This window comes from Coturnix japonica, chromosome 2 (genome assembly GCF_001577835.2).
Source record: "Coturnix japonica isolate 7356 chromosome 2, Coturnix japonica 2.1, whole genome shotgun sequence".
NCBI lineage: Eukaryota > Metazoa > Chordata > Aves > Galliformes > Phasianidae > Coturnix > Coturnix japonica.
Window position 1 is genome coordinate 104006697 of NC_029517.1, and position 27925 is coordinate 104034621.

A 27925-nucleotide genomic window follows, 5' to 3' on the forward strand; every position below is an offset into this window, starting at 1 on the left:
CAAGGCCTCCCAGAGCCAGCTCATCACCCAGGCTCACGCTGCCTGGACTCAGATAGATAGTGAAGGAAGGAAGCTGACATGGGGTCAGAACAAATGGTTTCATTACAAATTTATTTCTTTAAACATGGCCACCTCGAGAATTACAGTATTACTTCAGGGAACATGAAAGAATAACCAACAACTTAATTTTGGAAGGGAAACGAACAGGCAAGTCAGAAGTTGTTTTCCATACGGTAAGAGGCCAAGCCAATAAATCCCGGAATCTGAGGACCGTTTCCAAATCCAAAGCTGGGCTCAGCGTACAGTGGAAGCCGACTGCAGCCTTCGCTGCCTTTCCGTACTGCTGGACTCGGTCGTAACTTAAACGTACGGGAGCAGAATGCAAAAAAGCTCTTTGTCATCAATTAAAAGTTAACAGCAACAGGCACGTATTGAAATGACCGCGGCCAAGCCTTACAAAGGGCTTTATGCTGAAGCTCTCTCCCAGAAATGGCTGTTGCGACAAACTGTAAACAGAATCGATCAACAGTCTTTTTTACAGGAACAACAACAGGGGGGGAATACAAACAAACTGAAAGAAAGCACCAGTTTCTCCAATCAGCTGACGGTTGTGCTTACCGGACTGAAAACCACGTCAAAAACGAACTACAAAAATGGAATGTTGGCAGTTTAAAATCAGTCCTTTCGGTTTGTCCTTAAAAAAATAAAAACAACAGAAACCAAACAAGCAAACAAACCAACCAACCAACCAACCATCCAACCAACCGGTTTTTCTCCTTCTCCCACCCAAACCCCACCAAAGGGCGCCGTTTCAGCGGAGGGGAGGAACAGGTAAACAAATGCACTTGGTTGGGGGGTTTTGTTTTGTTCGGGGGGGGGATGTTTTGTTGTTGTTTTGTTCTTTAATTTTCTTTTTTCTCCCCTTTCAAATCGCAAACAAATTTGGTCGCGTAGCTTTATTTTTTTGTGCATAGTTTAAGGCATCTGTAGCGATCCGTTACAGCTCCCTCCCCGATGTGGCTGTCCGTCAAACTGTCACATTCTAAAAGAATAAATTAAGAAGAAGAAGAAAAATGCTGCCTTTCAAACCCTGCCCGATCGGTCCCTCCCACCCCCCTCCCTCCCCTCCCACCCACCCCCCCAAAGACTCACGCACCCACACATACACACACTGCAGCAAAGGGGCATCTGTACCCTTGTTTGTGAAGGACACGCTTTCCCATCCCGCTTTATTTCAGATTGGCAAATACCCTGAGCTGATGATGGTGTTGAGACATTCCACCTTTTTTGTTTTGTTTTCCTCTTGCATGTGCAGTTCAAGTGTACAATAGTGAAAACAACATGCGATGTTTTCACTGCAGAATCGCAATGCAGTTCAGACACCCCCCCTTCCCCCCCATTCCCTCCCCCCATTTCTCCCACCCCATCCCAATTCTGAAGTGTTTTCTGCTTTATAAAAACCGCATTCCCATACAGCACTGGAGTAAAGCTTGGCTGTGCTCTATGATGAACGCTCAGTTCCCAGTGCACAAACAAAATTATGGCAAATGGGAGGCTTTTCCGGCATCCAAAATAAACAAGAGCTGCAGTCTCAGATTTGATCTTTTTCTTTTAAAAAAAAGAAAAAAAAAGCAAAAAAAACCCCAGGTTAGTGGTTCCTTCACAGCCATGCGCAAAGGTTAAAGTCTAGAACCCGCAGTTTCAGAGTACGTTTGTAAACATCAAGTCTTGCCGGAGGCGGCAGAGGATGGGCACTTCACATTTCCGTATTAAAACAGGGGCTGAGTGGAAGGTACGCTTTGAACACATTCATGCAAGTCTCGCTAAATTCCAAGGAAGTGGAACGATCCATCTCAAGTCTTAACGATTCAAAGACTGCGTTTCAGATTTCACCCAGGAGAACCAAAAGCTGTGGCACAATGAAGCCTTCGCACTGTTCCTCCAAGGCTTGGTCACCACTGTGCTTTGCATATTCAAGGTTCCGAACAAAAACCAACTGAGGCGGATGCATATTGCTCTATGTTCAGATCTCGCAGTTATAAAAAGAAACGTCAGGTTCAACTGTCTGTGTTGAAGGAAAACTTGGAAATAAATAATGCTGGCATCATTTTACCAAGACCTCGGGCGGGCAGGTATCTCCTTTAATCCAGCTGTGCAGACACCGAGAGAAGAGGCAGTTTTGTCATGAGGGCTGAGGTCAGGACAATCGAGGTTCCTGAGGTAATATGTCTGAGTCCATCTCCTCGAAGGCAGGGTCAGTGTCCTCCCCGCCGCCGGACTGTTCTCTCTGCACCCCCTTCCAGCTCGCTTTGTTCAGTCCCAGGTGGCCGAGCATCGTCTGCGACAGCCGCGTGTTGGAGAACCGGGCCCACTCTGCAAACAGTGGCTCCACCAGGTAGGTCATGAAGCCTTCAAAACAGCAAACACACACAGCCACGTCAGAAAAACAGGGGAAGACCAGCTATGTTGTTTAAGTAAGACATAATAATAAACTAAACCGTGCAGAGTATCACACGCAGTACAAGTTCGGGGATGACCTGCTGGAGAGGAGCTCTGTGGTAAAGGACCTGGTGGACAACAGGTTGTCCATAAGCCAGCAGTGTGCCCTTGTGGCCAAGAAGGCCGATGGAATCGCGGGGTGCATTAAAAAGAGCATGGCCATCAGGTCAAGGGAAGTGATCCTGCTCCTCTACTCTGTGGTGAGGCCACATTTAGACTACTGTGTCCAGTTCTGGGCTCCCCAGTTCAAGAGAAGACAGGAATCACCTAGAAGGAGTCCAGTGGAGGGCCACAAAGGTGATTAAGGGCCTGGAGATCCTCCCATATGGGGAAAGGCTGAGAAAACTGTTCAGCCCGAGGAAAGGAAGGCTGAGAGGGGATCTGAGAAATGTTTATAAATATCTAAAGGGAGGTGGGAGGCAAAGAGATGATGCCAGTCTCTTCTCAGTAGAGCATAGCAATAGGACAAGGAGCAATGGCCTAAAACTCTAACGCAGGAAGTTCTGTACTAACATGCAGAAGAACTTCTTTATGGTAAGGGTGACAGTGCACAGGTACAGACTTTCCAAGAGGTTGTGGAGTCTTCTTCTATGGAGATATTCAAGACCTGTCTGGATGCCTACTTGTGAGACCTCTTATAGGGTACCCATTTTAGCACGGGGGTTGGACTCAATCTTGAGGTCTCTTCCAACCACTGCAGTTCTGTGACCATTCTTTTCCAATGCACATTTTAAAACTAATTTTCATATTTAGGGCATCTTTACAAAATATAAAACATTATACTGGTCAGTCAAAAGATCAACACTATATTGAAAGACAGAATGGCTTGGTTGGAAGAGACCTTCAAGATTCCCTAGTTCCAACCCCCTAAAGGGGCAGGGCTGCCACCCACCAGCTCAGGCTGCTCAGGGCCCCATCCAATCTGGCCTTGAATGCCTCCAGGGATGGGGCACCACAGCTTCTCTGGGCAGCTGTGACAGGGCCTCACCAAGCTCTAAGTGAAGAAATTCTTCCTAACACCTAACCTACCTCTCCCCTCTTTTGGTTTAAAGCCATTTCCCTTTGCCTTAACACTATCAGACTGTGTAAAAATTCAGTCCCCTTCCCCCTTGCAAGCTCCCCTCAAGTACTGGAACACCACAGCAAGGTCTCCCTGGAGCTGTCTCATGTCCAGTATGAAAAAGCCCAGCTCCCTCAGCCTGTCTTCATAGGAGAGGTGCTCCAGCAGTCTGATCATCCTTATGGCCCTCCTCTGGACCAACTGATACCGGATTACAAGATAACCTTATTTTTTATTATTATTATTTTCCAGAAAAGTGAGCAAATAAAGAAAAATAGTCGAGAACAGGGAGAGAGAAACTACATCTTAATTATCTAACCAATAACTAAAGTCACATAAACTACACAATAAATCTTCCTTTTACCAGTCTAGTTTTTCTAACAAATTACCCCATAAGTGATCTAATCATGGGTGGAAAGGAGAAAGAAAAAAGCTGATGCTTATGGCAACATAAACCATGGCTTATATTTTTGCTGCACGAATTTGCAGTATCCGTACATACAAACAAATGGTGCGACTACCAAAGCTGTGCTTGCTTCCGTCTGTAAATTACAAACATGGATGACTTTTCCAACACTCTAAATTAGACTTGCAGCTGATTGAACAGATCAGATCATCTTAGTCTCTAATTTCAAACACCAACTCATAGTATGTTCATGGTTAAATACGGTACACTTTACAAGGTTTGCAAAGATTCCTATTCAGTCTACGGAAACTACTTAGTAAACAAGTCAGCCCTTCTTCTATTTTAAATCCAACTTGAGTTTGCGGTAAGGAATATCAAGTCTCTGTGGTTCTCTATCAGATCTGTATCTACTGCCCTTCCTAAGGCTGTACTTAAACTGACTGCTAACGCTCCAGGAAGCTAAATCCAGAGAGCTGGAATCCTCCCGTGAAGTGCCACATGGAGAGACCAGGCAGAACTTCCAGCAAATGTACGGGTATGGTATTTTCTTCAATAGACATTCTGAACGGAATCTACTGAAACACACAGAACTGCAGTTACCAATCTGGATGTTGGCAATGGTCTCTGTCTGTCGGTCACAAAGTGGACTCACACCCAAGTGATATTTTTTTTCAATATCTCCTAAAGAAACAGAAGTACAATACAATGGTTAAGACAACAGATCCAATTACATGCTTTTTGGTTTGGTTGTTTGTTTTTTTTAAGTCACACAAGCAGTAACAAATGGAAAGCATTGAATCAATGGGTTCCTGATCACACTTCCTTGAAAAAACTCCTGGATTGCTGTAGAAATGACAAATTAAGACCCCCTCATCCCACTTTGTTACACAGAAGAGAACAGTTTGGCCTTGAGGTATTTCTCACTAAAGGCATTTTGCTGTTCCACTTCTGCATATCTTCCCTTGACAATAAGTTCCACATGCTCAGCACTCAAGAAGTCAGCTCTCCATCTCTCGTCACTGTACACATTAGCATTTCTTAAATCAAGGTAAACCAGCATTGAAAAAGGAGAAGCACTCAGTAATAGTGGGCAAAATTAATGCCTTCCATTTGTCAATTAAAAGCTTCATCAACTGTTGACCACGTAGTTAAGGCTACTGAGTTATCAGAATGGCCTTGCCAGCTTCTTCCTGCACGCCAACAGGCCCTCATTGCCAGAGAAATTTCTAATACAGAAGATCTGGAGGGAATATAATTCTTAACTTCCTGAAGGCAGCAGGAACACGTAAACTGAACATGATTATTCATCTGATGCACCTTTCAGGATGGAGGATCTACTGAACCTGACATTCCGCGTTCAGAATTCTAAGCGGTGTTCACCAGGTGTCAGCAGCACCAACCTTATGCAAGAAACACAACCCAGTAGAGAAAAAAATCCCACGCTATACCGTGCATCTGTATTAGTCATAAATATAAGTCACTATTAATTTGCATGCAGCTATGACTCACGATTGCTTTCTCCACACTATAAATACATCATCTGCTATCTGATACCCGCACTCTCACTTGCCTTGATGGAAGAACTCCTCCGTTACTTTTTCACTCCACTGCTTACTCAGCTCCCAAGTCCGACAGGGATTACAAATATCAGCACACTTCAAAGCCATCTAGGAAGTTAATACACAATGTTAGGCCACCCGACTGACCCCTTTCCTTCCAACTGACCCCCTACCTATTCCCCAGCAGCAGAAACTTTGCAAACAATAAAACCTGCCTGTCATTTGTGCTTCCCTCTGGCTGCATTCCATAATCACACTTAAACACTTGAGAAACAATTAGATCTTGTGATCATCTCTGAGCAATACCAAAACTAAGGCAAGTCAAAGCATTTCAAGGGCATTACATGTAGCATATTCACTAATACAGGAGGCAGCACCAAATTCAGGAAGGTATCAGTGTATGCCAATGGTATTTTGTGTTTCTAGTTTTTACATATACATCTTTCGTAATGGTTCGCACAGGACAGAACTTCTCGTGTTTGTCCATCTTCTTCTGCAGTCCACAGACTGGATCTAGTAACACAAATCTATGTGAAGCTGAAGCTATGAAGCTGATTCACAACAGCTGTACTTGTCGGATTTTTTCCCTGAAACGTGTTCTAACAAAGCATTCCAGTTCTGAGATTGTGCTGGAGTCATCAGAATGCAAAATCTCATTCTTAGAAGTGCATCTCTCCTTGTCTTAACAGCTCCAAGTTTTCAGACTACCAACATGTGATATCCCTGGGGCTACGCTAGGAGGGAAGGGGAGGCAGAAATGGAAGGAACAACCTTTTTGTAATGAAACAAAACAACTGAAGGTATTAACTTCATTTTGAACATAGCCCAGAGGTAGTTGTATTTAGCACGTTTTTTAGTTTTGAAGTTAAAATCACGTTTTCAAAAAATATAATAAAAAAAATCACCTGTAAAATGAAGTGACGGTGGTTTGCGTCCTCTAAACATAGGTCTCCTCTGTCCAGGTGGGATCGGAACATGGACAGATACTCATTTTGCTGACTGATGTCTGTGGCAAGAATGAGATCACCTATCTGGCTTTCCATCAGCTGCCTGAAATTAGTGGTACCGAGCATTCAGAGAAGATAACAATGGAGAACAATACCTATCATTAAATTCACATAGGTTGTGGGTGGGAATTTTTTAATCATATTCATTATTATGCAAATGCAAGTCACACGCTTTCTGATCAGCATTTTCACTGCGGTTTCTTCTTTTGTTTCTCCTGCCACTTCCAAACTAATATTGGGACACTCCATTGGCAGCTTTCTGAACAACAGATTTGGATTTTTGTTTTTTTGTTTTTCCTTAAATACACACAAATTAATTGTTCAAGGTGTACTGATTGTTAACATAGGTAAGAAGGTTCTATGCTAAGCTACAGATGCAGTGACAGAATGAGACGAGGTTTAACATAACCAGGTGCTTGACTACACCTCTTCAGTGTGCTCACACTGAATGCTGTGTTCCAAGTACTACATTGAACACACTGGCAGCAAAGTATCCAGGAATCATTAGAAAGGTACAGATACAAAATTTAGGTGATGAACTGCCATGCAATAATTTTGTTTGCTTTGTAACACTCTGTTTCTTAAGAGACAGCTTACTTGCACCTTAAACTAAGACAAATTACTCTGTATAAACTTACCTGTTTTCTAAGGACATATGTGCAAATAAACCAGACTCTCTCAGCAACCCCACTGCGGATCGCCAGTGATGGTTCTCCAGTACTGAGGTATTCTGCAAATGACAGTGGTATTACAGGTATCAATGACTGTTTCGTAATTGAATGCCTTACACTAACAGCTGTACCACAGAGCGCTTCTGTTTGTTTGTTTGCTTATAGAGAGAACTGAGTCTCTCACATCCTGAATACTTCATCAGCTCACAGTTTTATCCCAGTGGCATGGGAGCTCTCAATTCACACCTACAACAAGTTTATGACACCACAATTTATATTCCTCTTCTGTTCTCCTCAGGAATTCTCCAACCTGATTTCAACAAAACAACTGATTTTCTCCTTACCTTATACAAAGTTGCTAAGTAATGGTTTGTTTTAATTAGGAAAGGTTGGTTAACGCCTGGGTGATCCAAATCGTGTGTGGCAGCTGCAATTAAACTGAGCAGAACATCCCACGGAGTTAAAGATTCGGACAGCTGCAAGGTAATAACAAACAGAATCCTGTCAGCAATACAAGCGTGGCCATAAGCATGGCTACAAAAGGAGCTTACAGCGAGAGTGGGGTTGGTCTCTTCTCACTGGTGACAGGACAGGGGGAAATGGCCTCAAGTTGCACCAGGGTAAGTTTAGGTTGGATATCAGGAAAAACTTCTTTACAGAAGGGGTTGTTAAGCACTGGAATAGGTTGAGTCACATCCCTGGATGTGTTTAAAAACCATTTGGATGTGGTGCTCAGGGACACGATTTAGCAGAGGGTTGTTTAGAGTTAGGGTACTATGGTTAGGCTCTGTTGGACTTGATGATCTTTAAGGTCTCTTCCAACCTGAGCAATTCTATGATTAAATACATGTATTTCTATAACTGAGAATGCTTCCTTACCTTAGGCTCTTTTAAGTAACAGTGCATGGCCTGAGTCACATCAGCAGCATGAACTGCATTATGATAAGGGTTTTGACTGTGATAATCTTCTTGAACCATAACTGCAGGAAAATAAGAAATATCTAAATTTAAATAAAACAGCAATTTTTTTTCCATGTATCATTTTACATGTCCTTGTTAGGCACAGAAATATGCAACATCACAAGCTACACGCACATAAAAGTGTCAAAGTCAGTAAATTGCCAGTTGAACCGAAACCAAGTGTAAAAGATTTTTATGTGAGGAAACTTTTCCACAAGAAATGAGCCATCTCAGAGAAAGAATTATACAACTCGAAATCAATATGTTATCTGAGATGCTCTGACTTTAAGAACTATCCAAGGAAGTCTCCCTTTGAAAACCTATCTTGCCTGAATGTTGAGGGAACCTAGAATACAAAATGAAGATGATACTATGAACCAAAGCATTGGGATGACTTCACGTCATGCCTTGAAAACAGACAAATCAGAGGAAGTAGGTAGTGTTTTATTGTCTTAGGAAGTGCTTTTCTTTCCTATTCCAACAGTGGTCATGAGAAGCCACCTCTATACAGTGTGGACATTTTCTAGTACTTCTGTACTTAGGGAATTTTAAGCCTACATGCAATTTAGAAAAGAATCTCGTTTAGATGATGGCCTGACAAGCCACTCCTAGATCAACATTTCCTGTTTATCTTCTTTCTTGTTTTTTTCCTCCATCTTCCTGGCTATCTTTCAACATAAATACAACATTGTAAAGGACATCCACGTTAGCTTGAATACTAAAGAACTGTAACATTTAAAAGAATGCAGGGAGAGAAATCTGAAGAGCAGCAATTGAACTATACTTTAAATTGCAAAGTTTTGCCTGATGACACATTAGTTCTTTCAAGCAAACCTCCGAAGAACGCTTTCCTGGCTGACTACGCTCTGTCATTCCCATACAAACATCTTTTGCTACTCGGTTTACAAGCCAGCACCCTCCATGTGATTGTGACTGTAATGGTAGAGCAATGCGTGGTATTTGTGAAGAGTCGTGGCTTATGAAAAGCCAAAAAACAGTAGCCACTGTGTAATCTTGATGGCATTCAGCACACTGCTGAAACCTCTTATGGACAATAATAAAGAAAATAAGCATCTTCGGGCTCTGTTAACCTGAGGTAGAACTCCCTTTCACATATTCCTTATGTCTACTGCATGAGTGAAGATGTCCATCATTTAATCCTCTGTTTTTATGGCTTCATAAGCTGGTCCAGATAATCAAAGTCTAGACTACTTCTAACCTATTCTAATAAAGTAGAACACGGACAGTATTTTGAACAGTTTGCCTTGTGCTTTTGTAAAATGCACTACCTTATGTGGAATAAGAAATTGAAAGCAAACAAAAGGAGCTGGTTGATCTCCAGATAACCTCTTGAAATCACAGAAAGACAGTGTGTGCATACAAGCAAATACTCGTGTTTATGTATATATACAAATACATAGATACACACACATGCACACAACTAAAATATTAAGGTTCCACTAAGGACTAAAACCAGATTTCTCATCTTCTTAAAAAAATAAAAGATTAGAATATGTTCTCAAATAAGATGGATGCTGTGGAGTACATGAAGCATCACAGCCTTCAGATTACTACAAACTGGGGTAGAAAGGGCAACAAAAGAAAAGAATGATTTAAAGCCAAGAAAAAAAAAAGCTCCTTGATTCAACAGATGAGGTGGGGCAGAGCTAAGAAATGTTTTGTTACTGCTTCTAAGTAGAAGGCGCTTAAAAAGAAAATGATGACTGATTTCAATGCTAGAATAAAACGTTGCCTTCTCCCACAGTCTAACGCCATTTTAGTGGCTTACAGTTTTGAATTCTGATTACCTAATCTAGTTATTCTTAACTAGAATTTCATATCAAGTTAAATACACCTTTGATAAATCTCCACTAGCCAGAGGATAAGCAAGGTGACAACCAAGCGCACTCAGTTACAACTTCAGCAGCTCAAGATAAGACTTCTCTTAACTTCCTTCTCCACGTATCTATCCAAATTCCAGTCTTCTAGGTCAGCTTCTGTATCTTTTTAATACTAGAAGGAGCTGAGTCCATTTTAAAAGATTAAACTCATGACAGAACAGCTAACAATTCTCAAGTAGAAAGAGAATTCAGTGATGAAAACTAAAATACTCCCTTATTTGAAAGTGGAGAAAAGGCTGCTGAATGTGGTTCCCCCTCCCTGTTAAATGACAAGCTTCAGAACCATAACACTGTTTTCTCTGAAACTGAGAATCCTTTTTTTCCTGCTCCATTAGAAATCAGCACCCCATTCCACAAAATCACATAGGAGGTACCACCACAGAAGAACTGAATGATGGAAACCTCACGCCAGGGTCTGTGCCTGTGGCACGGGGATGCAGCTCCTTCAGTTGACCAGTGGAAGTACCACCTGGTTTGAATGGGCCACAGTTGTATTTACGGTTCTTCTCAGTGAAACCTTCCAGTGCCACAGGCACACACAGCCCAGTAACGGTCTCATGCTTTGCTTATGGAGACTGTATGCCTACAGCACAGGGAGTACACGCACAAGAGCTTGAGCAAGCAAGACATGGCATCAAATTGGCCAACACAGTATGATCGGTATAGTTGTGAAACAATATGGAACAACTTCAGAAACAAAAGCTATAAGAGAAATGAAAATGGCACCAAATAAAGGAGCAGTCTATCTTAATCAAATTGTCACATGAATGAATTCACATTCATTCCCGAAATTTAGATTTAACACAAACAATAAAGCATCTGCCACAAACGTACCAATACTCGGTTGGTTTTAACGTGGAGGCGACTATACTCACAGAAACTTACTGGAGAGATTTTCTCTCAATTGATGTAGTTAAAATTACTGTACGGGGTCGGTACTCTTCAAACCTTATTGCTAAACTACAACCAGCACTTCAGTTAAGGCACAAGAATTCGGATAAACAGCAATATTCATCATAATAAAAAGCTGTATTTACCCAAAAATCTACGGAGTTTCATCGTATCTAACTGGAAGTGTTCAATTAGTCCATGAAGATTAAACAGATGAAAGGTTAAGCTGACTAGACTGTTTCCTAAAAATAAGATGAAAATACTAATTCATTGGAAGTCATGAAATCAGTGACTTTCACAATAAACGTACTTCAAACAAATTGGACACAAAAATTACACAAGCAAATTTCTCTACACCATGATAAATATTTAAATCTTCTTGCATGACAAGATCCCATTAGCTGTCTCCTTTTAGTGACTGCCAATATTGTTCGCTGCCAAATGACAGGAGGAAAATGTTACCAACATTAGCAAAAAGCAAGAAGTTTCAATGTGCAAATCCTTTACAACAGTATTCAGCTTCGTGATATTATCATTATTTTTACAGACGGACACACAGCTCAGAAAGGAATACAGAAACCATCAGAAAAAAAGCAAAAATCATAGAATCATAGAAAGCTCCATCATATCACTTTGTGTAAGTTGCACATACGTTGTTATGCATTTTCATCTTTTTGTGTGTGTGTGTGTGTGAAATTATTTCTTATTTCAGACAGAAATCTAATACAAAGTTGTACATTTCTTTAGGATACATATACCATTGAAAGCCTGCACTACATTTCACCTGCTCACAGCAGTAATACTGCAATCATGTACAGTGATAAAACAAATGAAGCTGTAAAAGCCTGGGAAATAGCAGCATGTTTATTGTTTACCTGAAATAGCTTGCAAATTATTCACTCTGCAAACAGTGCATAGTGAAGGATTACTCAGTGTTGGTACATTTAGTCTGACAATCTCATTTAGCAGGAATCAGATAATCTAGCAAACTGAGGCACAAAAGGACAAACAATTCTGCTAAATCGAACTTATCACTGGCTTGAAGTATTTAGTGATGCCAGCCACTTCTTCTCCATAAGATACACAGTTCTTCAAACAGCATTTACTGAGCAACTCGTGGCTTATAGGTTTGCCCAGGGCAGTTCACCAGGCGAAGCTGCATGTACAGCAATGTTGTATGTTCTGCCCTTAAGAACTCTCAAGAACATCACTGTTCCAAACGTGCTCCTAAAACAACAGAATTAGGATGCAAACAGGATGGTTCAGAAAGGCTTCCACAATAGAAGCTGCACAGTATACTGGAAGTATATCTGAAAATAAAACATGCTTACAACAGAGAAGGCTCTGTATCAAAAGGAGGACTGCAGATTACTCCCCTTCCGCTAAACTAATCTCTACTAAGCTATGTTTACAAACAAGTTCCCTTGTACAAACAGCTTTTTGAGTTAATTACCTATATAATCATTATCTTTCTAAGAATCCCCACTTTTCCAACTTTTATATTCATGCTTTGCTTTACATCAAACTGTGAGTATACTACTTTTACTCTAGGTAAAGCATTTAAGTCAAGCATTCTTTTAGCGAAATAGCAACGTGGTGCCATATTTTGCTTTCTGAACTTAAGTTTCTATGTCTTCCTGCCAAACTGTAAACACACTCACTGTATCTCTACTACCAACTCCACCCCACTGATGGAAAAATGGCACCAGCTTCTTCTTGCTCACAGTCCAGGCTCCAGGAGCTTTCCACTGGCACAAGTGCCAGTCTCCTTGGACTCACCCATTTCTTTCTTCTTTCCATTGCTCCATACTCAAACACAAAGATTCTCTCTATCCATGACAGCAGTCCACCTCCTTTCCAACACACTTACAGATCTCCTTTCCAACTGGATGTCCATAGCTTCACAATACTTCATTTGATTTGTTTTTAACCAACTCCTTCCTACTGCCACTTGTAATGGGTATAGCAAAACCACAGCCATTTCTCCTTGTGTATTTTGTGCAAACCATACACACAGCACTTTATGTCCGCTCACCTCCTAATTCTCTAGGTACTCTACCAGATGTCATAATTTCAACGTGCTCATCCTATTTTGTCTTCTTATTGTGCTGCAAACTGTTCTACACAAAATTCAAGTTATCCAGAAAAGTAATCATTCACTGCAACCGACCTTTTGCACACAGATGTATAAATTAACACCATTCCATAACTGAACAATAGATTAAATGACCAAGATTGTCAACTTATATTAAATACTACTTACGAAAAAAAAAAGAAAAAAAAAAGAAAAAAGAAAAAGAAAAAGAAAAAGAATACTATATATAAAGCACAAGGGCACCTTCTATAAATCAGTGATTATTATCAGTACTGACATCAATGGCATTGTAACACAGTGTCATGGCAAATCAGAATTTAGATTGAAGGCTGCTAAATCAAAAAGTACTACCTGATGACATCTTCGCTTTTTAGTGATCGAGCTACCACATACCACAGTGTCAGAGCAACAGCTAACTTATACTAGGGGATAAAAACACAACAGAAGAGGAAAGAGCAAACTCACCATTTGTCAGTCTATCAAAAAGAAAGATATCGAAATTCCAGTTTCCAACCTTCTCCAACATACACTGAAACAAAACACAACGGCTTTAATTCTTTTTCCTCTCAGGATATGGCTATCTTCCTATAGGCCAGTGGAGTATTTAAACTTTTAAGGACTTGAATCAATCTCTCAATTTCTATACAGAAAAACAGCATTATAAATATTCGATTTGTCTGAAAATTGGGAAAACTTTAAAATATGCACTACAAATTAAAAGTCTGAAATATGAGAAGTGTCTTGATGGTAAAAACTGAGATTTCCCCTTCATCCTGTAATCATTTCCATAAAAGAAGTATGGCAATTTAAAACAATCAGGTTAGAAGCAGAAGCAGCATGACAAAATCACTGTTCAAACTCAGAACATAAAACTGAGACACCTTAAGAAGCCCACGCTTGACATTTCATGCAATCATCTTAACAAAGGTATCTGTCGATCACAAAACTCTGTCAGATGACTTCCAGCCTTTTGTCTCAAGATCTCTTCCAGATCTTTCACTTTAATTTTTGCAACAAAGTAATAATCTGTAAGAAGTCTTTTAATTTCTCACTTTCCCTCTTTGTTTAAATAGGGAAAATACTGCCTAGGTGTTTTATTAAGAAAATAAGAAGACCCTGTAATTTCTTCATAGGAAATCTTTTTACTTTCCACCTTACTGGACTACCACTCCACAGCTGCTGCACGTTCTTTCATGAACACGGATGGACAATAACACAGCACTTTCAGGGCCTCAGAGTTTAGGTCACCACCTTTGCCACTCTGCCTCCATTAGAATTACCTGCCCAGCACATCTTACAGTGGATACGTGCTTTCTCAGATTCTCATTAACTTTGCAGTTGTTTTGTGATCCCAGTACTACACGCTACCTTTTCTCTACTGGCCACTAAAACTGAGTTACCGGAAGAAATACACAACAGGGTCTTTCTGCGGTCAAATTACATGTCTCTTTTTAAATCCATCCTTAAAGATATTAGATTCTTCCAACACTGCAGCCTGATCACATTCAGTATCAGCATGTTGTATTACAAGGATATTCCTTTGTGCATAAAGGTTAAAGATACTGTCTTTGGGCTCTTAACAACCTATGAACTTTGCCTACTCATTCTCTGTCAGCACATCCATCCTGTTTCCAAATACACTGGCTCTTCATCAAGCTAACGTTTACTATTGCCTGTCTTACCAGTATGCTCTAGAACAGCACAAGTACATTACAGCTATCATACTTTTCTAGAAGAACTGCATACAAAGATACCATTTTGGTATAATCTTCTAATAAGTTAATACGTTAATTATACGTTCTATTGAGCTTTTCGTAGTATTTTGTCACTCCTTCAGATGTTCACTAATGAAAATTAGATCAAAAAGGAAAAGGAGAGTGAGGATAAGAGGTTGCCCAAATTGCTCTACCCCATTTCATTCACTTTTTCTTTAATTACCACAGCGTACTTGCCATTCAAACAACTGCAAGCCACGTAAGTACATAAGCTCTAAAAATTATCCCACTAAGCTTGGAAGAGGTGAAAGAATTTTGGCTGGATTTTATAAAAGTATACAGACATATATGCACACATACATATGCATATGAAAATACATGCTTAAAACCTGCATTTCCTTGCACTGCCTCTTAACACAAGATATTTACATGTGAGTAAACATAAAGAAACATACAGGATAAAACGAAGGTAAAAGAAATTAAATTAAGCAACCAACCTTTGCTTGTCCATTATAATCATCATCTAAAATGTTTGAAGAATTTGGAACAGTGATACCACGGAAAAAACGGGAAGATCTCAGGTAGCGCTGGAAACTAAGCAACCTTCTCACATTTCTCGCAGACACAGACACCTCAATTTCAGAATTTGCTATAAGAAAAAACATGAGAATAAATACCGTCTCTGAAAAACCTTTACTAAAAAGACACTGCTCAAGGAAGGTCGGTACAACTGCACTGTTCCTTTTCCTTTTGTTGGCACAGCAAATGTTTCATCCACAAAGAAAGAGCATCATAAAGACTGAGTGCAGAAACAAGGCTTGGAAAAGAAAGTTTGGCTATTTAAACACCCTGTGAAGGAAAGCAAGTATTACAGATCATAGTCGAGATGTATCTTCCTAAGGAATACCGCTACAGCTAGGAAAGAAATGTTATGGAAATTGGGTAAAGACATAAACAATATTGCAAGCAATTCCTTTTGAGAGACTGCTGTCACATACACATACACAGTTCATGACCCTAGCAAATCACATAAGATACGCACAGCAGCAAGAGAATACCAGAGTATTGATAAAGTAATTAAAAAGAGCATCTACAAATAACTGTACACTCATGTTAAAGCTCCAGGGGTTTTCTTAGCTTTCCTGGCAGAGTTTTAAATACAGCTGAACGATGTAGGAGCTTGTGCAGGTAATTTTACCCAACACAGACCCTCAAAACCCAGATGAGCCAAACGTGTGCAGTACAGGCCTCTCGCCATTCCACAAAGACATCAGTGAAATAAACAGCCACAATATCTGTTCTAAAAGCCAGACTAAAATATGCTACAGGCAAAGGCATGGACTTATTAACAACCTAAATTAAAAGTCTGTCCTATCTTTATTCATTAATGTATTTACTTCTAGTCTACAATAACAAAACTTGGGAACAATTAAACTAACCGCACACTGACAGTATCTAAAGTACAGTAGCATTTTGCATCAGTAATCCTCGTTAACAGCGACTGAAAGAACAGAATTGGAACAATCTTTCAGACCTGCCTGAAAAGCATCAGGATACCAAAGTTCCCATTGCCTTCAAAGAGCTAAAGCAGACAACTTCACAAGAAATATTTTCCTCCAAGTCATCACAATTAAGGTCAAGGGCATTTCCTCCACTGAGGCTGATACATGTATATCTTGATTATGTAAGCAAATGTGCTACATATGAGAAAAGATGCTTATAAAACAACATTCTTGTATATATCAGGCAGATGAATGTATACTGTATTATCAGTATTTATAAGACAGGGTACAGTCTGAGACACTGTCAATCCTGCAAAATACAGAAGCTTCTGCTTATAGAAGGGTAGGCTTTGAAGATCTTCTCTTTCAATATTGACTCACTCATAACCCAAATTTCAGACCTGAGGTCTTCAGGTTGTTTAAGTAATACAAAATGGTTATCCTTAGGTCATAAATGTATCTAAAATGTCCACAAATCCATATACACAAAGTCAAGGAACCTCACTAAATCTGAGTAAAACAAAACACCTCCAGGAGCAGAAATCTGCACTCTTTAGAGGTGCATGTAATTTTCTTGATCATAAGCAGTCTTTTACAGCTCTGTAGTTAATAAAATGCTGCTTCTGATGTCATGCTACAAATAACCCTCATAGATGCCACTTATTAATCTTTGCTAAAACAGCACACTGTAGGTAGCAAAAGTAAAACAAAGCATGATCATTCAGCTGCGCTTGCCTAGATTCCACCTACTTTCATGCTTACAAGTCATGTGAGGAGTTTTGCACACATTTGTTTTCATGTTTTTCCTCATAACATGGGTACAGAGGCAAATCAGTTTTTCAAAGGAAATGCAGCTTCCTGTGAAGCTGAACATTCATGTCTTTACAATGCGCCACTGAGATTAAGCTTAAAAATAATCACCTCTCTGAATTATCACATTTGCACAGCTCATAAAACAACCAACCTTACATATTAATCCCATTTTCTTCTTCCTTTCCCTAAATAAGATAGAGAAAAAGTTCAGCTTCCAACTATTTTGTGATTCAGCCAAGCACAGCTTCAGCTGATGTAATTCAAACAAGCTATAACAAGGCCTCAGAGGAGAGGTGATCCAGTCCCTTCATTACTTCAGGTGCCTTCACTGGATTCTTTCCATTATGTCCAGCTGTCTCTTGTACTGGAGAACCCAGAATTGAAAATACAGCTCCAGGCATGACCCTAAGAGTGCAAAATACAGGGGACGGATCACATCCCTTGAACTGCTAGCAATACTGTCCCTAAAGCAGTCCAGGATATTATTAACCTTATTAGTGGTAAGGGCACACTGCTGGCTTATATTCAACTTGGTGTCCATTAGGATCCCCAAGGACTTCTTAACCAGGCTGCTTGCCAGCTGGGCAGCTGGTACCTGAGCCCTTCCTTCCTCAGGTGGAAGACTTAGCATTTCCCTTTGAACTACTATCTATTCCACATAAAGTTCAACGAAGGTTACAACTTGACCAAACATCTAATCATTGAAGATCTAAATGATGAGAATAATTTCCAAATGAGAGATTTTGAGCCCTTCCAAAATACTTTACTCAAGAGGACTAATACCAGCTCAGAAAGTGAATTATTCTATGACAATTAAACATTTGCCACAGGACATTCTGGGATATGTGAGTCACATGTGGAGGTTTGACAGGTAATTTAAAAAGCAGACTATAAAAGAAAATTGCTGGCTTTCATGGAAGGGGGAAAAAAAATNCACAGGAACAATGATGGCACCCATGACTGCAGTTTCCTTTTCATTAGAAAGAAACTGACCCCTCTGAGTTCAGGCAGATCAGCAAAGACAACTTCATGGGACAGTTTGTAAAGCAGGAAAGATGTAGTGGTGCAATTGAAAATTTACCTCCTGGCACAGGAAAATACACAAAACACAAAAAACCCACCTCATTTTCCATTTATATATGCGATCAGTAAGCGAATGTCAGCCTACCCTCTTCTATCATTAGCCATTAGAGAACCATCAAAAAACTGAGCTGAAAGTATTCACAATGGAAAGAAGGTGAGTCAAAAACGTATCACATTTGCTCAAGATAAAACATACTACAAAGACATTCCCCCCCTCCTAACCCAAGTATACTTAATTTCATTTGTAGCCTTCAGCGTGTCTTCCTGAAGTCTAATACTGACCAGTTGTTTTTAAGAGATAAGGACAGACTGAGGACAAATTAGAATGAGAAAATAAATAAGTATATATGACAGGAAAGTACAGTCAGGATGTGGGAACCGTTAAGAAGGAAGTTTCAGCATTCGTAAGTGGCTTGGCTACAAAGAACCCAAAGACTGTCTAGCTAACAGTAGCTCTATGACATTTTTTCTTTCTTAAATCTTCATTTCCCCACTTCCAAGTCAGAAAATCATTCAATGACTTTTTCCCCCAATTATTTTTTTCATTATACTCTTGTTTCTAGGCATCTTAGAGAACTGATATAATAAAAAATGACAAAGTACTCCAAAACATAGAAAAAATGAACTCTTCTGTTTAATAACATCAGTTATGTTACCTTACACACTTAGACACTAAGACCTTAAGGTAACCTATGTTACCTTACACACTAAGAAAATAAAGTAATACAAGTTGTCTTCTTGCAACAGATTCACCTGCATCCCAAGAAGCTTATTTTACACTTCTCACTCCCAGTCTTTCAACTGTGCTGTACTTGATGAGAAGCTGAAGGCAAATAACTCACATTTCAAGGGAATAATCGGTATTTCCCCCCTCACACTTAAATAAGATTACAACATTAATATGGAAAAGTCAAAACTACCAACAGACCAGTATATATTTTCATCATGTTTGTATCTTTTGTATAGTAAGGAAGAACAGTAAAAGTAGAAATGACAACTTCACAATGGTTTAGTTCTCTTTTTATCTACAGAAACATCTCAGCTTGGTTTTAATGCAAAAATAAAGATTCATGGCCTCTGATCTGGTTTTGGTCAAAATAAAACTATCAAGCATATGAACTTTACCTCCATGTCTTCTGTGCTAGAGCCCAAAATATCAAGTTATCCATGATAAAAATTGAGTTTTACTATTACCAAAAGAAAAGGCTTCACTGGTTGTATCAGTTATACACTGCCATTAACAGCAAAAAGAAATTAAAAAAAAAAAAAAAAGAAAATGAGAAGATGGATCGCTCTTAGGTTTGAATATCAGGCTGAAGTTTGACATGCACAGAGGTACACCAGAGGAAATTCTTTTTCTTAAAAAAAAAATGACATAAATTCTCTTTTAATGGAATTAACCTCTCGCAGTTTTTCCATAATAAAGCCAACACACTTACTTAAATGTTCACCATTTTTTACATGGCAGATACTATTATCAAGCCTGAGATAATATAAGTTTCTACTGCTTGTGACAACATGCATTTGGAACAATTGTAACTGTACTTCCAAGGCCTTCCAGAATACAAATCATTTTATATTTATCGACAGTTTAAAACTATCCCTATCTAACCCTTACAGCCACTAGAGGGACCCATAAGCTTTCTAATTTCACATCTATTCCCCATCACACTATTAGGAAATGCACTATATTAGATCCCTGCTCTTTCTTTCAGTCTTGTTATTTATTCATTCATTTTTGCACTGCCATGATCTGCCTTTAGGTACTCAAGACTTTTAATATCAAAATCATTAATAAGAACTATGACTCAGTTTGTAAGATACGAATTCAGGAAAGACTTCAAAATTTATATGTAAAGATTACTGGCATCTAAATTACCTCGTAATAGTTCCTGCTTTCCTTACAACTATTATCAAGTCCTGTCGGTATCATTATAAGGCAATGTACTCCATCTTAAAGTTGGGTCAGACTGTCTTCATGTCTCCTACATATCAATTTTTGTACCATATTCATACATTCCCTTTTAAATAACCAAGATCACTGAAAATTAAGCTCTGAATTAAGGTTTACTGAAAGAAATATGGCTTTGCAAGTGTCTTTCAACTGACTGGAATCAGAAGAGCTTTTTAATACCCACAAAGATCCAGCAGTACTACCAACCTAGTAGAAACCCCAGCAGGCATCCCCTCAGATCAAGGACCTTACACAATAAAACACCAACTTAAATAAGTACCTACATAACAATCAGCATTCTTCAGGTCAGAAGAGACAGATGTGATGTCTGACAGCTCTTTGGTCCAAGCCTCTCTCCAAAGCAGAGATAATTTGAGATAAATGACTCAAAGTACAGAGATCATATTACTTCATCAAAATAGCATAGAAAAGAGAGAATTAAATGCCAATTCTCCTATAGCACTGCACACCTTTAAATAATGCAGCACCAAAAATATAAAGAAAATACTATGAAAGGCCACCTATAAGGACCGTAACCATAAAATTCTTTTGAAATTTGGCTCCTCTTAACCTCCTTAGACACCCCAGGAATGATATAACATTAAGTAAATTCAATAATAGAACTCTTGTACTGAACTGCATAAATATTTAACCATTATTTGAGTACTAGGAAACAGTATATATAAGATACACTCTTTCCCTTCTGATTTATTCAGTCACAATCCTGCAATCTTGTAGTTAAGTACTTTGACCTGACTCCAACTCCTGCAAGGTAAATCTATAGCTCATACCAGTATAGAGTAAACTAAGCTTCACTGAAGCAAAATACTTAGGAATTATAGTCAGAATACATTGATATTTATTGAAATGATGTTAATCAAGACAGCGTGGCTCTCAGATAGAAAAAAGAACCAAGAACAATATAGTGATTTAAGTCTTCTCCCATAACAAGTATAACAGACTCCAGACCAGCACCAGTTCTTTTTCTTGATGTCTTCCAAGAAAACATCACTCCTCTGTGTTCTAGAATTCTTCCATTCTATGACACTGGAATGAAAGAACTATAAGCAATTTTTTTTTTTTTGGCCTTTCTCACTGTAATAAATCGAAGAAAAAAGAAAAAAAAAGAAAGTAGCACACTATTACTGACAAAAAAAAAAAAAGAGAGAGATTATTCTTTCTTTAGAAGGCTGTGCGTGTAGTTAGAAAAATCAAACTGGGAGCAGAGATGCAAAGAAAAGAATGCCCATAGTATGGCAGAAAGTAACACTTTCAAAATAAACTACTTGGAGAAGAAACGTACTAAAAAGAGTTCCAGTTAAATGAAGAAGAGCATGGTTGTACCTTCCTCTAAAGACAAACTTATCTCAGCAATAAAACACTGTGTTTATCAGTGCAAGACTCTGGAGCACACACGCTGTTTTACAGAAACTTGTGAGGGTATTTGCAAATAATTTCTCTTAGGATGGTAAAACAAACAAAAACGTCTGTCCTGTATTCTCAACCAGAAGCTTTTACCCTGAAATGTTCCCTAATCAAGCTCACATGCACTTTGACTTCATTGTTTTCTTTTGACCAAAGCTGTACTGGGAAGATTTTTGTTTGACTGGGCCTTTGCAGCTTCCCTTGTGTGACTGCATCCACTGCACTACGTGAAAGTAAAACTCTCAACTGGAAGAGAAAAATTATTTTAACAATTCAGACATTGAATAATTAGATGCTGATTTCAGAATGTGTCCAGTGTAGAAACACAACATACAGAGAAACCCCTTGAGTGCAAGCTTTTTAGCCTTTGCTGTTGCTATCTTCACAGGTTAAGAAACTCATCATTCAATCCCTGACCATGCATATATTCTTTAATGACTTGATTTGTTGTGAAATTAGCCATTCTTCACAGCAGAATGTTTAAGAGTAGCTCCTTTCTTGTTCAAAGGATGCAAGGATGCAGCTAGGTAATTCCTCTGTTTTTTCATGAAATAAAAGCAGGCATTCAACTTGATCTGGACTTTGCTCATTTTTATCTCAACCTCTAGATGGCATAATCAAAAACATGAACAAGTGTTGTTAGGGAAAGATACTCAAAGCTCATACAGGCAAATAATTTGGACTTGAGCTCTTCTTTCTTACATTACTTTTGATCTTTCATTTAAAGCAAGCCTAAGTTCATCACCCAAGAGGTCTTTTTTAGTGCTTTTTGAACAAGTTCTAAACACCACTGCAAGCAGCAGATTATAATACTGCCACCAGATCTCAAAATAGCAAATAAAACATTCACTGAACTGCAGATTCCACATTAACAGTCTGAAAATGGTAAAGCTAATGAAAACCCCTGTAATTTCTTCATATTTTTGTACTCTTAAGAAAGAATCAGATTCATCCATCACCAATGAAAGATACCTGGGCTATTCCCTTCTTTCCTTTCCACTACAAAGAAAGGCTCCATATCCAACCAGAGAGAAAGCATATTCGTCTACACATCAGTTAAGCCAGTGAGATCCAATCACGTTTTCTCTTCCGGTCGCAGAGCCCTGTATTAGTGAGCACAATTTGATTCAAAACTGGGTCACTGCCAGATGTTTACAGAAACATATTAATTCAGAAATCCTTTCTTAATTCCTAGATACTTTAACTTATCTGTGGAATACAAAAATAGAGCCACACACTGGCAGTATCACCATCATCCCATACAAGCAGGCTCAGACTACAGTGGCAAGAGAATTTCAAAAGCCTTTTGACAAGATCTTATCTGTTCCGCTGCAGATGCAAAAAGGAAAGGTAAGAAGAAAAAATGCTTCCTCCTCACAAGACCTAAGTACTCTTTTCTATCCTGTTCCTCCAGACTATATTCAACAACCCTTTCCTAAAAAGGAAGTTTGGAGCTATTAATTCAAATTATATCTGCATGTGACACTAACCCAAGATTTTGGCTGCTATCTTATTTAATTATTTTGGCTTTGCTTCCCCATTGTAATACACTGTACACATCACTGAGCACGATTTTTTTCCTTGGACAAAGCAGTGAGTGATGGAAGCACACAGACTCTTTTGTTCGTGCATGCCAGAGAAGCTTCGCAAATACAATCAACAAAGCTTAAGTGTCTATATGTACACATAAACATGAATACATAAAAAGATAAACACTGCCTACAACCTTTCGGTGACAGGAAAACAAAACCTTCAATCTTCATTTTCGGTTCGCTACTTTTAGAAAATTGAATATTTGCACACTGTCATCCACCAATTACTCCAGCAAAGGTTTTGCATTCCAGGAGGTTTTACTCAACAACCTGTGGACGTTACAGATTGAATTACTATTTATGATATCTTTAATGATTTTCAAACAATTTTAAAAGTAACTACATTTACTGTAGCGTATTTGTAATAAACTGCAACCGCTTTTCAGTAACTTTCTCAAAAACCCAACAGTACATGAAGGTTATCAGATAGTACAGTGCCTATCATGTTACCTGAGAAGTGCTATGTATACCTGGCGCTACATATTCAATTCAGTAAAAGACCATTAAAGTGCATGCAGTTCACTATGCAACTGTGAGAAAACATACCCATTGAACAAAGCCAGGCCATTTTATTTAAAGCATAATTTGCTTTTGAGGATTAAAGTTACGTGGCTGCTCTCTTCTCTCAGCATCCATGGCTTTTAGCTGCTAACTTGAAGTTATGTCCATGGTCCCAAAGAAACATAAATCAACCGATCACGGTAACAGAAACTACCAATTGATGTCACAGTGTTCATCAATTACCAGCAATCACAAGGAACATAATCCTGCCTTTCCCTACAAGCAGGATGCAGTCTTGTTAAAAAAAAAAGAAAAAACAAAAAACAAAAAAACACAAAAAAACTGTTTATTAAACTATTTTTTCTGATAAGTTCCTTCAAAGAGCTATCAAAACGTGATTTCTGGAACAGAGAATAGTATAGAAGGCTGCCATCCAAAAGACATAGTTTAACAGTCGGTCAGATCTTGTATTAATACTCCTCATGTATTTCTTTCACACTATCATCTCAACAAAAAACATACATATATACTTTTCCAGCAATCATTTTAACAATCAAAGAAGTTATAAGTATTCTAGCCAACTTATGAACCTCAATATTCATGTGACAGTTACAGAACTTGGGGATAAAGATGCAGGCACTAAGCTTACAACCTGTAAAGAGAAACAGGAGTGACCTTAAGAACTAAGTGCTAACAAACTTTACTTTTATATTTAACAATGTAAGTGCAAGTTGCAAATAAAAACAGCATTATGAAACAGAATGGATTATTATTTAAAAACAAAGCAAAAGAATAAAAACCAACAGTAGCTCCCTGAAAACAAAGTCACACATTTAAAATTCACTGCTATTTAAGCTTATCAATAAAATTTCAGATTAAGAATCTATTAATAAAATATTGGGGGGGAAAAAAAAAAAACAGTCACTGGTTCATTAGCTCAACTTCCTGAAATACTTTGAAGTTCCTTCCAAAGACATGACTGAGAAAAACAAAAACAACGCTCGAGGACAAAAATGAGGTAAGCAAAATGTAAGATGGCAGTAACACTTCAACAACTGCGCATGATAAGCAGCACGTGTGATCTGTAAAAAAGGCAAGCAATGATCATTTCAGTAGTTTTAGAATCACAGAGTAATGTCAGTCAATAACAGATGAAAGTTACAGTGAAATTTTACAAACACCATGAAGAAAACATATCCATGCAATACTGATGTTCAGTGTACAGCTGTTGAGGAGAGAAAGGGAGAACAAAAAAAGCCCAACACTCATCAGATGCTTTAGTCTGCTTCTGTGTTAAAAGGGAAACATTTCAGCTCAGTTTTTGCTCCAAGCAGAGCATGGTAGCTAAACTGGCTCCTCTGCTACGGTGACTGCTTTTCTTCCACAGGTGTGGGGGAAAAGCCCTTCTGGAGTTACAAGAAAATAAGCAAGGATCCTAAGAATCAAGTCAATCAAGTCTTTTGCTTAAAACTATTAGGGAAACACTGATAACAATTAGCATTACAGAGAAAAAGAAAGCACCTTAAGGTTCTTTTTTTAAAAAAAAAAAAGAAGTCTGTAAGTAAGTAGATAATTTAGTGGTGTGGTAAGATTGACTCCTAATTCACTTGGAAAGAAAACTGTATAGCAGGAGTCAGATAAACTCTGCAGCAAACCACAATTCCTAAGTTAAAAGCACGTTCTTAAGTAAAAAGAAAAAGAAAAATCTGACTCTAATACGGCAACTCTGAAGGCTGCCACAGAAGCTGATAGGAGAGAGAAGTTACAAACAAAGAATTTTTGGGCCTCCTAGCAACATTCCTTGCTGTCATCAGACACCGCAGTTGATGTTGCTAAAAGTCAGTGCCTCTGCTGGAACAAGTAGGGGCAAGAAGAAAGCGTGTGAAAAATCCTTCTCCTGATCTGTGTGATGCACAACTGTCAGGATGGAAGCAGAGTGAAAACACATTTGACAATGGTGAAAATATCTCCTAGTATTTCTGTTACTAGTTTCCCATATCAGCATGAAATGCCACATAACTGTGTTTATATATAATATTCATAAATAGTATACTGTTTTTATGGAGGTTTATTATCATTTTTTCCTCAGTAGAATTATCAGGATTTGGTGATAGAATCCTTATCTTCTTCAAATACTCTTCAAACTTTGTTTTCTCACCTATTTTATGAGACTAACTTTTGAATGACACTTTAGGAGTTTAAAAGTTTCAGATTTAAGTAGTCGTGTAATTAAAAATGAGCAACTTAAAGTAAGATCAGAAAATTAGCACAGTTTCTGCCACTCATTAATATGATAATTACAACCACACTTGTTACTGGGAAATAATTTTCCTAAATTTCACCACCGCATTCAGATGACTCAGAATTGTGATTACACAGTGTCAGTGTAGACTAGTAGAATACAAATAAATATTATTTGTGTACTTTAACATTTGAATCTTTTCCACTTTGCTGATGGTGTGATGTTTGTATGGTGATTACTGCAACTTTTATGTTACAAGCTTTTATATATCAGGTTATTGCAATACAGAGGGGGGAAAAAAGTGAAATTACCAAAAAATATTATTCTTCTAACAGTTCTCTGAGGGGAAAAAAAAAAGTTTCCCATAACCCATAATTAAGAAAATTTAGTCAGGTGTTTTCTTGCAACATTTTAATATTTGGATCTGTCTTCCTATGAGAAACTAAGATCTATCTGTATGTTTGAGTAAATGAAACACTGATTACGATTAGGTCAAGAATACTGAAATCTACTGGAATTCTTTTCAATCACCATCCTACACCAGGTAAGCCTGATAAAAGCAGGAGAGTATTCTTCTCAAACGACTGGGTCTTCCATAGTTTGCATACCCATCACTAAAGGTATGCAAGTCTTCTTTCCCATATGGATTCAGAGGTGAACTTAATAAATACAAGTTTAAACTGTTTTTAGAAATAGTAATTCAGATTTTCTTATTCTAGTTTGGAAGTAGAATGAAAGGTTTTCCTAGGCAGTGTAAGGAATGGTCTTGATGACTTTATTTGTTTGGGCTCACTAGTTAAAATTAATTGAAGCCTTTGTTTATTTGTCATTTATCTGCTTTTAAATACTTACAGTGAAAAATACGGAAATCAATGTATGGATGAGAACCTCTTCTCTCTGTTTCAAATCCTGCCCGACTTCTTACTCGCACATCTCCTAGAAACAGGGTCAAGAGTGAAATAAAAGTGTGGAAGAGTGGCAGAGATATAAATGCAAATGAACATAGCCTGGAGGGGTAAAGATTCATGTACTTAATGGAATAGGGTTATTCAAACAATAGGCCTATTTCAATGCTTTTCCTTTTAAGGTGAAATTCAAAACAAAGTTTGAAGATTTGTTAAACATGCAACTGCATGCTTTCTTGTCAAAATCTCTCCTGCCTATGCATACGTTGCCAGAAGCATGTGATAAGCATTCAGATGAAATTAAGAACAGCTTGCTACACCAGTATGGTAAAAACACACCTTGATATGACAGGAAACAATAACATTAAAGTTTATTTGTTCCTCAGTAACACACACGAAACAAACACATTTTGTATAGTACAAGAAAGATTCAGCTTCTAGAAATGGTAGCTTTTAGCAAAGAAGCTAGTAATAATACGGTTTTATATTACACAACAGAATGTTTTCCCACTAGCATTTACTTACTTGTGCTCAGCTGTTTGAATATTACACAAGAGCCTATTAAAATACCAAAACTCAGTATTAAAATTTTATAAAACTATTTTACACTGCAGTTTAGATTTAACCTGAATCTTTTAGCATGCTTGCTGATTTCTGTTTAGGCATTTTAACCAACTGAAAGCTGATCAGTATTCTTTCGTAACATAGTTACATACATTACCAAAAGTAATTCACTTAATTAAAAACTTTCACTTGGAAACCTTAAGCAATGACAAATTTGGGCAACCCTCTGAGGATCAAACAACAGGATTTCCCTCTAAGATCCTAACAAAAAAAATAAGTGAAGTTTCAGATGGGGAACTATTCTGGTTTCTAATTATGAAAATCCTACAAGGGCATCGTGTTCCTCTTCTCAAACACAGTTATTTTCTTATTAATCAAAAGTATTTAATGCAAGAAGTGGATTGGTTTTAATAAGAATAAAAAATAGCTACTTAACCTTCAGCAACTAGTATTACTGTGCTTTCTACTTTTCTCTTTGCCAACTCACTCATTCATAAGACAGTCTAAATCAGAAAATACATGGAGATGCTGACCAAAATGTTAGTGACATGTTTTTCACATTTAACAAATATATTTCCAG

At 38.3% G+C, this 27925-nt stretch overlaps 1 protein-coding gene across 5 annotated transcripts in view; it reads right to left on the reverse strand.

The window, feature by feature from the left end:
* Positions 1–92: 92 nt before the first annotated feature.
* The window catches only part of PDE7A (phosphodiesterase 7A), a 68983-nt gene continuing 41150 nt past the window's right edge, over positions 93–27925 (reverse strand). For 2 of the 5 annotated variants that reach the window (XM_015855682.2, XM_032442742.1), the window contains exons 3-13: positions 26729–26812; positions 15262–15413; positions 13515–13578; positions 11101–11196; positions 8082–8182; positions 7547–7678; positions 7170–7261; positions 6430–6574; positions 5536–5632; positions 4566–4646; positions 93–2409 (exon numbers count right to left, since the gene is read on the reverse strand). In XM_015855682.2, coding sequence (XP_015711168.1) covers positions 2198–2409; positions 4566–4646; positions 5536–5632; positions 6430–6574; positions 7170–7261; positions 7547–7678; positions 8082–8182; positions 11101–11196; positions 13515–13578; positions 15262–15413; positions 26729–26812 — 1256 coding nt within the window. In that variant the 3' untranslated portion in view covers positions 93–2197. Of the gene's footprint in view, positions 2410–4565; positions 4647–5535; positions 5633–6429; positions 6575–7169; positions 7262–7546; positions 7679–8081; positions 8183–11100; positions 11197–13514; positions 13579–15261; positions 15414–26728; positions 26813–27306; positions 27340–27925 lie in introns of all 5 variants that reach the window. The other 3 variants (XM_015855684.2, XM_032442743.1, XM_015855681.2) reach the window with 2 other exon arrangements.